Raw genomic sequence first — 14,532 nt, forward strand, 5'->3', positions numbered from 1 at the left:
TCAAAACATTCATACAAAATCAATTCCAATATTTTTTATATTAATTTAATAATTAGGTCCTACTGTTTTCTTCAGTTTGTAATTCTTACGGTACTGTTTTATACCATCTTGCTAAAATTGAAATTAATATTGAAGTTAATATTTGAAATGCAGTCAATAATAAATTTATAGTTTTGATATCCTGTTGAAATTCCATTACAAGTTAACAACTAGGATTGACTCCTCTCACATAATGTAATTTTATTTTTTATTGCCTTTGATATACATAAATAAAATCACTTCTAATTTTCAAGCAATGCCATAAGCACGTCCTAATAATTTACTATATACAAAATACATTCTCTATAGGACAGCGAAACAAGAAGTGCCCTATGTCTCTAATTCTCTGAAATCACTGATAGACAACTTCTAGGAAGGATTTTCCAGGTTTTTCTTTCAATGAACAGATAGATTAAATTGTCTGATGTTTGCTTGGTTATGATCAATTTTCCGGCATATCGTATTATAATGCTTAGCTGATCTCATACATCCTTCTATAGAGAGAACAGTCCTCATAGGCGTATTCTAAGAAATTCTTATACTGTTTTTATCTATCAGTATTATCTTCCTATACTACATCATCTAAAGAATATAATATTAAGTATTATATATCTATACTATATCATCTAAAAAATATAACATTATCAGCTATTCAACTTGTACAATACTCTTCAAGACAATTCACTGTAATTATTGAATCAAATTTGCAACCATCAAAAACATACCAGTATAGGCCTAACAATGTGAATCACTTGTGAGAGTATAAAAATATGAACATCTTAATTGATTCTTATTTAACTGAAATTTATAAAAAGGCATTAGTAGGCCTATCTAAGAACACAAGCGACTCGAAACTGGAATGCCTATAGCTCAACTACAATTTGCCACCAACGTTTTTGTTCGATCAGTTCCGTTATCTATGTGTAATAACTAAAATTATCAAAGCATTTTCAATAATACCAGCATATTGCCATTTAAAAGCAATCATTTATACTTACTTTTTTTAAATTAGCAAATTAAAGATTACCAAACCATGATTTGATTTATGACGGCGGTATAGGTAAGTTTACCCCACTGTATATACAACTGCAAGTGATGGAATGTAAAAACAAGAATTAAAAAGAGCACAAGAATAGTAGCCTACGTGGTAGTACATTCCACACAGGCTTATGCCTATGGAGGTTTAGGATACTTATTTATTTACAACTAAGAAATAATAACCAGTAACCATTTTATACTTGAAACTCATTACATTGATTATGCTTGAAAATATCAAAACTGATCAACATTTCATTTTTATATAAATACATATTTATTGTCTTTGCTTTACTATATCAATGCAATAAATTAAACTTATTTTGATAAATATATGTTTCCTTTTGTTATCTTTATCCAGTTTGAATTGCTGTTATTTACGTTTTTATCTGTGAGTATCAAGCTGATAGAATATTATAAATGGATAAATAAGTTAGTAAGGTACGGTACGCTACTACTGAGCATTATCTCTTATATCATATTAGATATTTAAAAACACCTTTACACAAATTAATAGATTCACATTTTAATTTTGAATTTAACTCACTAGTATAAATTAGTATAAAATACAGGTTTAGCATAAAATACTAATTGAATATATTTAATGTACCTTTTATTATGTCTGGTTAGTCTTTCATATTACTTTGAAACATTGGAACATAACCTCAAATCTTCAACAAAAATAAATAAGTAGCCTACTCACTCAAAGAAAATTTGCCCATGCGCAGTACATACACGTAAAGTATTGGCACTGTGGTATTGGTAAAGGTTATGATTATAAAAGAATTACAATATACCAAATGGCAATATTACGGAATAAATTATTACCATCAAAGAAAAACAATGTTATGTACTTAATCTTTTTTCTGTAGTGTTTATTGTTGTGATATTATATAAAAATTTCTAATAAAAAATTTGCCATTTTAGTTGATAAAACTCTCACCTCAAGCACTGAAGATTCAGTGCTTGCGTAGTATTTTATAATTCCGCGAGTGAGAAAAAATATTTTTTGGGTGGATTTTGAGGTTAGACTGTCAATGTGTCTGTCAGTGTCAGAATGATAAAATCTGTTTCAAAAATGAGACAACAATTTTGTATTTGAAACAAAAATTATTTCATCAGTTGTCTTTATTGAATGATTATAGATAAATGTCAATTAACAACTACGGACAAGAGAGATAGAAATTGAGGATCCAAAGAGAGGTATTTAATATAATGTTTAATTAGACTCTATAATCATTCTATTCTCAAGACACACGAAATAAATTTCAACGCTTTTATTCTGTCCGTAGAGGCCTTGCCCTGATGGGATCGGAGCTCGTTCATTTGAGCTCGTTCCTTGCCCCCTTCTCAGAACAAACGGGATTTCCCAGTTGCTAGTGCTAGTTTTCATGGTAAAGGAAAAAACGCCAACAAGGGGGAGTACACTTGATGAGTGTGTGACTCTGTCCCTGGAAGTAGCCTATCTTATAGCAGAAAGGCTCCAGACCATGGGAGGTTTATGGCTTGGCCGAGTCGCCTGAAATCTCTGTCTCTGCTGGGAGTAGCTGGGCACAGTGAATAATCCTATATAGAGTTCCAGGTTTAGCCAGTGAGAGACCAGACTATGGGAATCAGGGTACCCTCGTCTCTGGAAGTAGCAGGCATGTGAAACTCCCATAGGCCAGACTGGGAGTCTCCATCCGAGTAACTCCTCCGTCTCTGGAATTAGCATCATAGCATGTCAAAAAAACCCTCTCACTGATGCTTCTTTCTGAAACGCTCGCGTCCCCTTTTGGGCACCTGTTAGGTGGGAATGCTAGCTCCTACTCTGGAGACGTATACAATTGGGAACCACGAGTATTTCTCCTGGCCTATAGTCGAGTTAGAGGATACGTTCGGGCTTTGCCGGGCCCATGTACCGCCGGAACTGTATAGTGGTGGTTCTACTCAATGCAAGCTAAACTCCTCCATGATACTCGCCTACCGACCTGGCAGTGCCGTTTGGTAGTAGTTCGCGTGTCACACCTCACGGGATATGCGAACAGCAGGTGCCCACTTGGAGGTGTAGTGTTGCGGTCAGATCCATGTACGTATAGGCCTAGTTGAGGTCTTCCAAATAAGGGTTATGAAAAGCCAAAATATGGGTACATATCTATAATTAGAGTAAAATCATTACATTTTTGCATAGCTATGAGGTTTTTAGATTTTTTCATTTTTTCCACATTGAGAATTGCGGATAGAGTTGCTGAGGACACGCTCAAAAAGCGAATGTATATAAATGCTGACGTCTGGTAACCTAGTCATTATAGAAATGTTATTTCCTAGAAAACTAATTATTATAACCTATTTATTGTCACTCGCCCAAATAGGTGCAAATCAAATGCGATCACGATTAAAAATTTAGATTCAGAAACTTCCAGGATGTTACTGCGTGTTTATGTAATAAAAACGTGAATAATAATTATTTACTTATGTTGAAAATCATTAAAGCAGTTTTCATCTGAAAACCGAAAGTTTGTGCGTTTTATGTCACCGTGCAGTGGTGGTGCAGATATTTTATGCTTCAGTGAAATAAATATAGGGTCCTTACAATCCTGATGGATGGGGGAGAGGGTGAGAACCTGTGCCCGCCTTTGTTTGATAAAGTTTTGCGGAGATAATATTTCTTTTTTTTTAGGTCACGAATGAAAAATGGACATAACAACATTGTTCAAGGCATGTGTGAAAACGGTTCGCATGCGTAACAAGGCGTTTGGCACAGATCTATATCCAGCCAATGACTCATTTGATAAGAATCGGATTTTGAGGAATACTAACAATGAATTCCTGGTACGAGCTAAGGATGTTTTGGGTCAGATAAGTCGGCTTCAAGAATTTCTGAAAGAACACCGAAAAGCCTATTTGAATTTTGGTGGTCATCTCTCTGACTTGCCGTCCATGACTGACATAGAAAGGGACAAAATCGATACTGGTGCTCAAAGGATCATGAAGACTTGCTCGAATCTGATTTTAGATTTTAAACGTAAGTCGGCCATGCAAGACGGTCCACCGCAGTTACTTGAGCATCAGGATGCGGCTCTACAACTGATTGAAGATTTCTTGAAAGATGTGTGTAAGAACTATTCTGAAATGAAAGCTATTCGCATAAAAAGAACTCTTGAGACTCAGAAAATGTCGAAACTTTCATGTGCAGAAATCCCGATCACACCAGGTAGCACCAACAACGTCAGGAGTCCCAGCTCGGAGAGTATCAGTACCATTGACGACTCAAGGGAATCAACCAGTGAGATTGCTTCACCTTCAACAGCGACTAAGCGATCATCGATCTACTTATCTGATTCTGGCAGTGATCTCAATTTGCAAGACGATCAGTTGTCTGCTGAGGAACTGCAAATATTTGAAAATGAGAATGAACAGCTTTACAATGATTTGAATAGCTTGAATGAGGAGGTAAGTTCTGTGTACACACTACTTTTCATAGCAAAAATGAAAAAATATATATCGAAATAATAATGAGATTGCAGTTATCAAAAAAGTCTATTCTTCTTATCTTTACTATCTGGCTGGTTTGACTGAGTTGATAAATGGATGATACTGTACAATCATGCATTTTACAAATTCGTGTTATCTCATCCAATTCATTACAAACAAACAATTACTCAACATTTCAGTTTTCGTTCTTACTGTACTTTTAAAGCAAATTTCTATCAATTCTAATTCTCATTCATTTATCACTTATCATTTCTAATTCCCAACTTCATAACCCCTTATTTGTCGGAAATCTCAATACTTATATTATTCTAAGCCATAGAGACCTACAGGTGAAATGAATGAGAAATTGCCTTTATTAACAATTTCATATAGAATATGTATGAATTCAGGGCTACTTTCTTGTATTTATAAAATAGAATTATAGTATCCTTTGAAATTAATAAAATAATAGAATAAGAATACAAATTATAACTACTAGTTTCGGTGATTACGCCATCTTTAGGTTTTAAACTATTTCTATTTCTATTCCTATTTCTTTCATATATTTTGAATCAATATTATTGATTTTATTATTATGAACTGTAAATTAGTTTTCTGGTTGAATATTAGGTGATATTGGTATAGAAGTGGGTTTTCAGTAATCAGTGATCCTTATCCAGCACTTTTATAAATTGAGTATCAGTATAATATTGCACAGAAGTATGGCATTGATTGAGGCTAGAACAGTTAGGGGTAAAGAAGGAATTGTTTATGATTCATTCATCTTTCGTAAAACTAACACTCTTATTTCAGGAGTGCACTCTTGGAGATGTACTTATAGGGCATGTACAGCTACATTAAAAACATCTCCGACTAAAGCTACTGTCTTGGAGGAGAGAAATACCCATAATCATTGCCGAGAAGATGTAGCTATCGACTCACATCAATCTGCTCAGTTGAGCACGGATGATGAGATTCCCTTATCAAGTGAGGGGGTTCTAGGTAGCCCTATTGCGTCACCTGTCCTTTCCTTGAATGATGTTTCACTCCTAGATAAATCACAAAGTACTTCTCAAAACGAATTTTTAGCGGGAGGTATTTTGAATGAGAATGTTATTTTGTCTCTTCCTCTACCCGTTTTCACGGACTTGAGAGCAGAGTTAAAATTTCTGAGGTCTAAGTTTGTCGAAGTTGATTGCATTAAGGCAGCTCTTTTGAGAAGAGCTGTAGAACTAGAGGCATCTGACCTGATGTTGTCTTCATCTTCCAGTAAAGATGACAATGAGAATTTGTTTCCATATAGAACTGACTTTTCTACCCAGACTACCTCAATTGAGTTTGACGATCCTTCTCTGGAATTAATCAATTTGAATGAACAGATTGGAAGAATGTTGACATCAATTGAAACTCTGGAAGCTGATAACTTATGCTTGCGAAACAAAATTGAGACCCTAAACAATGATCTTCGGGAATACAAAAGTGATAAGGCTACTCAAAGTCTTGGAGTTCAGGATTCAGGGTTCAGGATTCTCTGATGATTGATCCCAAATCAAATAAGAAACGTCAGCCAAGCCTGCTAGCACTTGTGCTAGGTGATTCAATTATCAAGCACTTCAAATGGGGAAAATCAATGAAAGGGTCTTCTTTCAGATCATACTCTGGAATCAATATAGATTCAATGACAAAAAAGCTCTCAGATTTTGAAGATATATATGATGTTGTGTTGTTTCATGTAGGTATAAATTATGTATGGAGATCTAATACACCTGAGGAATTGGGAGACAAAATGGAGCATCTTATCAGTGTGGCTAAATCAAAGTTCCAATTGGGCAGCTTAGTGGTCAGTGGTCTGTTTCATAGAAGGGATACTGATTATAGGTACATCGATGCAATAAATGGGGTAATTGAATGGCATTGTGGTCAAAAGAATTGTATGTTTGTGAATCCAAACTGTTGGGTAAGGGGTCTTAGTCTTGCTCAGGATGGACTTCATCTTAATCGGAGTGGCTCAAATATTTTAAAAAACCTATTTAATAGAATTATTATAATGAGCTTTGAAGTTGATGAGAACCAGGATAATCTTTCTCAGACTCATATTTGCTCCAGTGAAGGCAATTCGGAGGGTGACACTCCTGCAAATGCTATTCCCAGTAGCCTTGGTGGTGCTTTTAATAATATTGAGGATATTATTCAGGAAATACGAGTTGTCACTTCTAATAGACATAAACATTTTTTAGAAGAAGGGAAAGAGCTTCACAACCCATTTTAATAGATTGTCTGGCTGAGGCAAGAACTAGAGCTCTTAATCAAGCACCTCCCCGGAATGAGAAAACTTTGAACATACTGCACTATAATATACGTAGCTTAAGAAACAAAATGACGAACTGGCCATTCATATCGAAAAACTTCAAGACGATAATGTGATCAAAAGAGTCGATTTGTTGTGTTTAAGTGAGACTTGGTTGATTGGGAATGAGACAGTGGGTATTGAGAATTTTATTCTCGTCTGCTGTTTCAATAGGACGACAAGGAGGTGTGGAGGCGTTGCTATCTATGCCAGAGAAGGAATTCTAGTATCAGAGTACTCTCTGCCAGGAGTATGTGAAACTGACTTTGAGGCTTCGGCATTAATTTTCAATGAGTGTTTCTTGGTTGTGTGTGTTTACAGGCCACCTGGGAGTGATATAGCAACTTTTGTGACCAATCTAGATCATCTCTTAACCTCGACTTTTGGAAGATTTGAGAGAATACTTGTTGTTGGCGATTTTAATGTGGATTTTTTGGGTGACTCTATTCCGGGACAGGAAGTATTGTCTGTCTTCAACTCTCATGGCTTGCGAGGTCTCATTACTGAGCCAACTCGTTTAGCGTCTAATTCATCATCACTATTGGATAATGGTTTTATCACTATGGAATGTGTTGACTCAGTCTCTGCAAAGGTCATTGGTCTCTCCTTGTCGGATCATTTAGCTCAGGAATTTGTGATCTCTATGGGGGAGGGATCTATGCAAGATAGTGATTTTGTTTTGAGGAGATCCTTTTCCTCAAGAAATAAGTACAGGTTCTCTAACTTCCTCTTTGAATGTGACTGGGGCCCTCTTTATGCTGATCATGGTTCCTTTGATGAAAGGATGGACTACTTCATGAGTAAGTATATTGATGCCTTCATCTGTGCTTTTCCATTGGTGAGGGTGAGAGCAAAAAATCATACAAGGAAGCTAGCTTGGTTGAATCCTGAATTAAAGAGTCTCTGTGGTATGAAGAGGGATTTGGAGTTATTCATTAGGACCTATCCTAGGAGCGAGTCTCTTAGAATTTAAACTTGTCTCATGGAAGATTAGAACCCTCATTCAGTCACTCAAGGCTGGCTTCTCAAAGCGACTCATTTGTGACGCAAATAACAAGTCAAAAGTCATTTGGGACTTGATAAAAAAGAGGCAGCTCGCAGGGCTACAGCTTCTCATTTCCCAATTGTTGTAGATGGGCTCCCTCTGAATTCACCCACTGTTATTGCAAATGCATTCAATGACTACTTTCGGGTGGTATGAGTGATGTTGCTAGTACTGATGTAGTGAATTTTTATGAATTGTTGGTGAATGCCAATTCGGGAAATGAAGTTGTCTCTGGGATCCCTAGAATTTCGGAGGACGATTTGATAGCCATTGTTTCTAAGCTGAAGAATAAGATGTCGAGTGGCCTGGATGAGATACCATGTAAAATTTTCAAGGAGTTTCTCTATGAGGTGAGTGAACCTTTGACTCATTTGATCAATCTCTCTAGTGATGTGGGCATTTTTCCATCCTGCTTCAAGGTAGCTAGGGTCAAGCCAATATTCAAGAAAGGATCCAAAAGCCAGGTTGGTAATTATAGGCCGATAGCCAATCTGTCATCGGTCTCCAAGCCCTGGGAGCGAGCAATTTATAATGCAATCCATGACCATTTTAAGAGCAACAATTTGTTTTCGAGCAGCCAATTTGGTTTCCAACAGAATAAATCAACAGTGGAGGCATTGGAATCGTTTGTGAGTGAAGTTTATTCCTCTCTGGATCAGGGTCGGAAGGTGTTGGGCTTCTTTGTGGACCTCAAAAAGGCGTTTGATATGTCTGACCATAAAATTTTGATTGAGAAGCTATACTATTATGGTATCCGAGGCAATCTACTGAGTCTTGTAGAATCTTACTTGAGGGGTAGAAGTCAGGTGGTTGAGGTGAGGGCTTCTCAGGGGCTGCTGATTGACCAGATTTTCAAATCACATCCACGTTCCCTCTCTAAGGGAGTACCGCAGGGATCGATCTTGGGCCCCTTGTTGTTCCTTGTTTTCATAAACGATTTCCCTTGTAATGTGCCGTCAGGAAGGTCTGTCTTATTTGCTGATGATGCAAATTTCTTAGTTTCGGCGAATAATGTCGATGAATTGCAGGCTATTGGTGATGCTGTTCTTGCTGAAATCACAAGGTGGTGTTCTGCAAATAAACTTGAAGTCAATATAGACAAGACAACTTTCATTGAATTCTCAATCCACAGACAACCTGTGAATCAGTTGGAGTTTGAGGTTGAGGCAAAAGGGTTACAATCCTCTGATGCAACGGATTTTTTGGGGGTTTCTGTGGATCAGGGATTAACATGGTCCTCTCATGTTCAATCTCTTTCTAGGAGATTAAGCTCAGCTGCGTATGCAATGTCCAGACTCAGGAGGGTTTTAGTTCATGAGGCAGTGATCTCTGCTTACTATGGATATTATGAGTCATTACTGTCTTATGGGATATTGCTGTGGGGAGGATCAAGATTCTCTGCCTCTATCTTCTGTGCCCAAAAGAGAGTCCTAAGAATCATATTTAAAAAGCCACCCCGTTTCTCATGTATTATATTTATTATTGCATTTATTATTACATTCCTTAATCACATCAAATTAAAGATTGGGAGAGAATCAACGAATGTAGATCGCTATTCAAAGATAATAGAATTTTGACGGTTCCTAGTCTCTATTTGTACCATCTGGCAATCTTTGCTTATAAAATGAAAGATGATTGGCTGACGATGATTGACGATGATTGGCTGGATGTTCATCAACACAATACAAGATACAGGGGCTTAGTCAGAGTTGAACAGCACAGGACAGGGTTTTATGAGCACAACCCAAATTACATTGGCAAAAAAGTGTTCAACTGTTTACCCCAGAATATTAAAGCTGCCCAAACCCTAAACTCTTTTAAGACTCATCTAAAATGTTGGCTATCTTTGCTTATAAAATGAAAGATGATTGGCTGACGATGATTGACGATGATTGGCTGGATGTTCATCAACACAATACAAGATACAGGGGCTTAGTCAGAGTTGAACAGCACAGGACAGGGTTTTATGAGCACAACCCAAATTACATTGGCAAAAAAGTGTTCAACTGTTTACCCCAGAATATTAAAGCTGCCCAAACCCTAAACTCTATTAAGACTAATCTAAAATGTTGGCTATTAGAAAAATGTTTTTATGAGTGGCGAAGTATCTTCGACCATTGAATACGTTGCATTAGTTATAAATGTTGTATGGTCTTAGATATAGGTTATTTGTTATTTGTGTTATGATGTACAAAATTGTTTTATTATGTACAAAATTGTTGTGTTTTGTGTCAATATGTTGTTTTCTCTTTATTGTATGACTATTGTCCATATGGTGCTTGTCACTATCCATGACAGTATAATAAACCAATAAAACTAAATTTCAAATTGAAAATTAAATTTAAATTGATTGATTTGAAAATTATAATTTGTATTCTTATTCTATCATTTTATTAATTTCAAAGGGTACTATAATTCTATTTTATAAATATAAGAATATATTTCATTTGAATTTAAATTGTTCTCCTTTTCGATTGTCTTCCACTAATATATAATTCAAGGTTAACCTCGATAATTCTGTACAACTTAGAGTTTTTAAACTAAAACCAAACCAAATTTTATTCTCTTGCAGTAACTCTCAAGTTTAATTCAATTTTTATTGGACCATTAATATTTCCGAACTAGATAGTTCATTAAAATGTATTCATTTAGTTAAAAACAGATAAAGATGATAAATCTTCAATTTGTCTAAAAATAATCTGGCAGAGAAATAGAAACATTTTTGAAGGTAATTAATAATATTGTATGTTTTTGGAAGGTGCGGCAGATAGAAAGCAAAGTTGTGAAGATTGCCGAACTTCAAGAGATCTTCACTGAGAAGGTTCTGGAACAGGAACGGGACATTGAGCGTATTGGAACGACATTGGTAGGCACGACCGAGAACCTCAAAGATGCCAACACGCACATTCGAAAGGCAATTGAAAGCAGTGCTAGTCTAAGGTTCTATGTTCTTTTCTTCTTGTTAGTTCTGTCCTTCACTCTTCTATTCTTAGATTGGTACAATCCATAATTCAATAAAAATACTTTAAGAACGAGAGTTTTCAAATTTATTTTGTAACAAAGGATTATTTAAAATGATGGACCATTTTGAAAAATCATATTTGCCAATGGGCAAAATGAATTGAGTCATATCTTTATTAAGTGGGAAGAGAAGATATCCTGGAGAAGATGCAACGGTGTTTACCGTCACACCAGCACATATACGAAAGTAGATCTGAGTGAAATGAACGGTTTTTTAATCATATTTTCAATCATCAATGTGTCTACCGTCACATCATGAGCACATACAAGAAAGTTCGAGATAGGTCCGAGTGAAATGAGACTGCAATCTATTTTTATAAAGGTTCTCATAAAACTTGTATGTTTCCATGACAGAGTAGTTTGAAAGGAAAGAGTGAAAATGTGAGATAGGAGAAAGAGGCTGGGGTTTTTGCCTAGTTGAGAGTTTGTTTCTCAATAATTTATATGAAATCAAATGTGAACTCGGAAAGACTCACATCGTTGCTAGGGAAATTGTTCTACAGATGTGTGGAAGCTAATTTAAAATCAAAAACCTTTTTTCTGATTATTGTAATCAGCAGCCTGATGTAAGGGGTTTTCCATAATAAACTTCAGAGAGATATTGAGAGGCAACTGTGTACAATTTGTATATCTGTTCATGGTCCATTCAACTTGAAAGTGAAAGGCCATCCTCATTGATAAATTTATGAGGACTAACAGTCTAAATATTAATGGAAAATTATTTGAAATTGTTTTAAAACATTTGAATTAGTGGTCTTTTGGCCTAGGTATAGGTCAGTAGGTCACTATAATCTGTTCTACCAATCTGGGATAAGAAAGAATTTTTAATAACTAACAGACACTATTGTACAAAAATGAAAAATTAATATTAGTATGTAAGAAAAATAATATATTGTTGGTCAATCCTTGAGATAATCAGTGCGTGAGACAATCATTTTTCCATACCATGTAAATTATTATTCATAATAATCATTCAGCAGTGCAGAACTCCCCTTTTTAATGAATAATTTAAAACTTATTTACTTGTTACTTGCTTCGTCTTTTCCGCAGTTCTATGACCAAGGAATAGTCAAAATGTCTTCCCTTCGGCGGGGATTCGCATCTGTCCTCTGGTCAGTTGGTCGTCCCATCAAGTGCTGGTAAGTGTAATCTTGGACAAACTCTGTTGGTGCGTTATATGGTCGGGCTATCAGATACTGCTTTAGTGCAGATGCAACCGTCTGTCATCCTCCAGTACTTTCATGGGTTTTAGCAGCAGGTTGAAAAATTAGGCTCCTGCGTCAGCTGGTGACTGCTCAATTTTTTTTAGCCTGTGCATTGGAAAGTCAATGTCCCCGTCATTCCTCATATTATATAGATGCATCTCTAAGCATGGTATTTTCTCTTTTTGCCATGATTGGACTCCAGGATGTAGAGAGAGATTAGGGATATTATGGATACTCCATGATATTAGAAGGATAGAGTATTCCATTCTTCTTGAAAAGCGGTCGGCAGTGTTCTGTCATGTTTTCCTTCAGGACAGTTCTGAGTGTCTTCTTCTGGATGATTATGAGAACCTTGTTTTCAAGCCACAATGCCGTATTTAAGATAGGAGGCGAATAAGGTATATTGTATATAATAGAAGCTGTTTTTCCCCTGATATGTTACATAGTCGCCGAATGACATATAATAAAGACAGATTTCTACATAGTTGCTCTATATGAGGCTGCCAAGTAAGGTTATTATCGATTGTGACGCCGAGGAATCTTGTATGGTTGGTTATTTAAATTTGATTAGTTGTATGGACTTCCGGGCTATTACCGTACCTGTTGATTGGAATTTCATGTGAATAGTCTTTTGTTTGTTTATGGTTAGGTGTAATCTATCGCAAGCATTTGTTGCCTCTCCATGGCTGCTACTATTGTATTTTGGGTTGACCCCCGACTATTGTTTGGCACTAGTATAGTAGTGTCATCCGCAAAAAGTATACCATTATTTCTACTGTCGAATTCCGTGGGAAGATTATCAATGTATACGAGGAAGAGGAGTGGTCCTAGTGATACTGAGGTACACTTGTGTTTACAGTTCGGAGTGAGGATTTGTATTGGATGATGTTATTATCTTTTTGTTGGTCGATATTTACATATTGCCAACTTCAGTAGAGCTTTAACAACGAATCTGTGCTTTTTCAATTATCTTTTTCATAATAAATTTTTCTTCCAACGTATTTCAATTTAGGGTATCAAAAATGCTTTCTGGAAGTCAATGAAGAGACCAGATACTGATTTTTTTATCCTCCCATAAATTATGTATGTTGTTATACAGCTATCGCTGTTGATGTGCCATATCCCTTTCTGAACCCATACTGTTGTCCTGTTATTAGATTGTTTACTTCAAGATGCGTGATAAGTGTTGATCGTTATTCTATTATTTTTATAGTGAGTGGCAGGTTGGCAACAGGTCTACAGTTATTAGAGTCCGGCTTTTCCCCTTTCTTTAATTTTGGAAATATCTTGGATATTTGTAGGCTTTGAGGTAGGATTGCCTGTTCGATGGAAGCGTTGACAATGCCCAGTAATGGTGTTTTCAATTGTTGTTCGCAGTATTTGAACATTTTGTTGATGATGCCATCATGCCCTGATGAGTTGTTTGTCTCGAGCTTTTTCAGTAGTTCACTCAGTTCTGTGTGTAATGGTTTTGAATCATTGATCTGGACAATCCAGTACTGCAGTACATGTTAGTTCCACAGGTGACTGGATAAAGGCAGTATTTAGGAGATTTCTGACATGATAAAGATCCGTTACAATGATGTTGTTGTGGACTAGGGTAACATTATTTTTGTTTATTGTACATTTCTTGCCTCTTTCTCAATTAATAACTCTCTACTATTCTTCTGTTGTGTTATCAGTCTGCTGGATATTGCTACTTATGAAACACTTTTTTCTTTTTCTTACTCTAGCATCGTATAAATTTTTGAGTTCAATTCAATTCAATTTATTTCCATCAAAAAATTCATCAATAATACATATTTTCAGGAAATAAATATTCCCCCACATAGACTATTGGTCCGTGTGTGGGGGAAGAATTCCTATCTATAATAACTGTAAAATAAAAAATTCTGCAGAATTCTACCTTAATATTATTCTCACGACAACTATTATAATATTGGAAATATATTATATAAAGAAAAATAAATATAAATCATTAATAGTTTTTATAATAAACAGAGCATGATGTCGTGGGTTTCTTTTATCAAAGGCTACTATAGTATTATGTTGGGAGTACCTATCTCCTAAAGTTTTTAAATTACTTATTATAATGTTCAGAGTGCTGCATCACAGTACCAGAGTTAACAGAGTTTGAATCATAATCTAAATATAAGGCGAGTTTATGAGGGCTTCTAATGCCTCCCGACCAATACCAAGCAACCATGTAACTATATTATTTTTGTAGTTAGCAGCACTGCATCCCTCAGCCTCTTTTATTGTGATTGGAAGATTGCGATGAAGTAGGTGAGCAATACGAAATGGGTTGTTATCGACCGATGTAAAGGTAGCTCTAGGTGTATTAAATCCAAAATTCAGCATATGTCTAGTGGGGTAATTATGGTTTA

At 35.9% G+C, this 14,532-nt stretch overlaps 2 protein-coding genes across 5 annotated transcripts in view; one reads left to right on the plus strand and one right to left on the minus strand.

Annotated features, from left to right (window-relative positions):
• The window catches only part of LOC111049632 (general transcription factor 3C polypeptide 5), a 26,427-nt gene extending 24,359 nt beyond the window's left edge, over window positions 1-2,068 (minus strand). The window contains exon 1 of one of the 4 annotated variants that reach the window (XM_039423469.1): window positions 1,778-2,068. The gene's annotated coding sequence lies outside the window, so the exon portion shown is untranslated. Of the gene's footprint in view, window positions 1-1,037; window positions 1,057-1,684 lie in introns of those variants that run through there. The other 3 variants (XM_022335758.2, XM_022335757.2, XM_022335759.2) reach the window with 3 other exon arrangements.
• Window positions 1,826-10,956, plus strand: LOC111049633 (syntaxin-18). The gene is made up of 3 exons (XM_022335761.2): window positions 1,826-2,277; window positions 3,734-4,506; window positions 10,678-10,956. Exons 2-3 carry the CDS (start codon window positions 3,748-3,750, stop codon window positions 10,927-10,929), a joined length of 1,011 nt encoding a protein of 336 aa, XP_022191453.1. The 5' UTR covers window positions 1,826-2,277; window positions 3,734-3,747; the 3' UTR covers window positions 10,930-10,956.
• The last annotated feature ends 3,576 nt before the right edge of the window (window positions 10,957-14,532 follow it).

The sequence above is a fragment of the Nilaparvata lugens genome, chromosome 3 (assembly GCF_014356525.2).
Source record: "Nilaparvata lugens isolate BPH chromosome 3, ASM1435652v1, whole genome shotgun sequence".
Taxonomy (NCBI): Eukaryota; Metazoa; Arthropoda; class Insecta; order Hemiptera; family Delphacidae; genus Nilaparvata; species Nilaparvata lugens.

Excerpts from the sequence above, each read along its gene's own strand:
- LOC111049633 (XM_022335761.2), top strand. The coding sequence starts at position 3,748 with ATGGACATAACAACATTGTTCAAGGCATGTGTGAAAACGGTTCGCATG. Across the intron at positions 4,507-10,677 it reads TGAATAGCTTGAATGAGGAG|GTGCGGCAGATAGAAAGCAA; the intron begins GTAAGTTCTGTG and ends TGTTTTTGGAAG.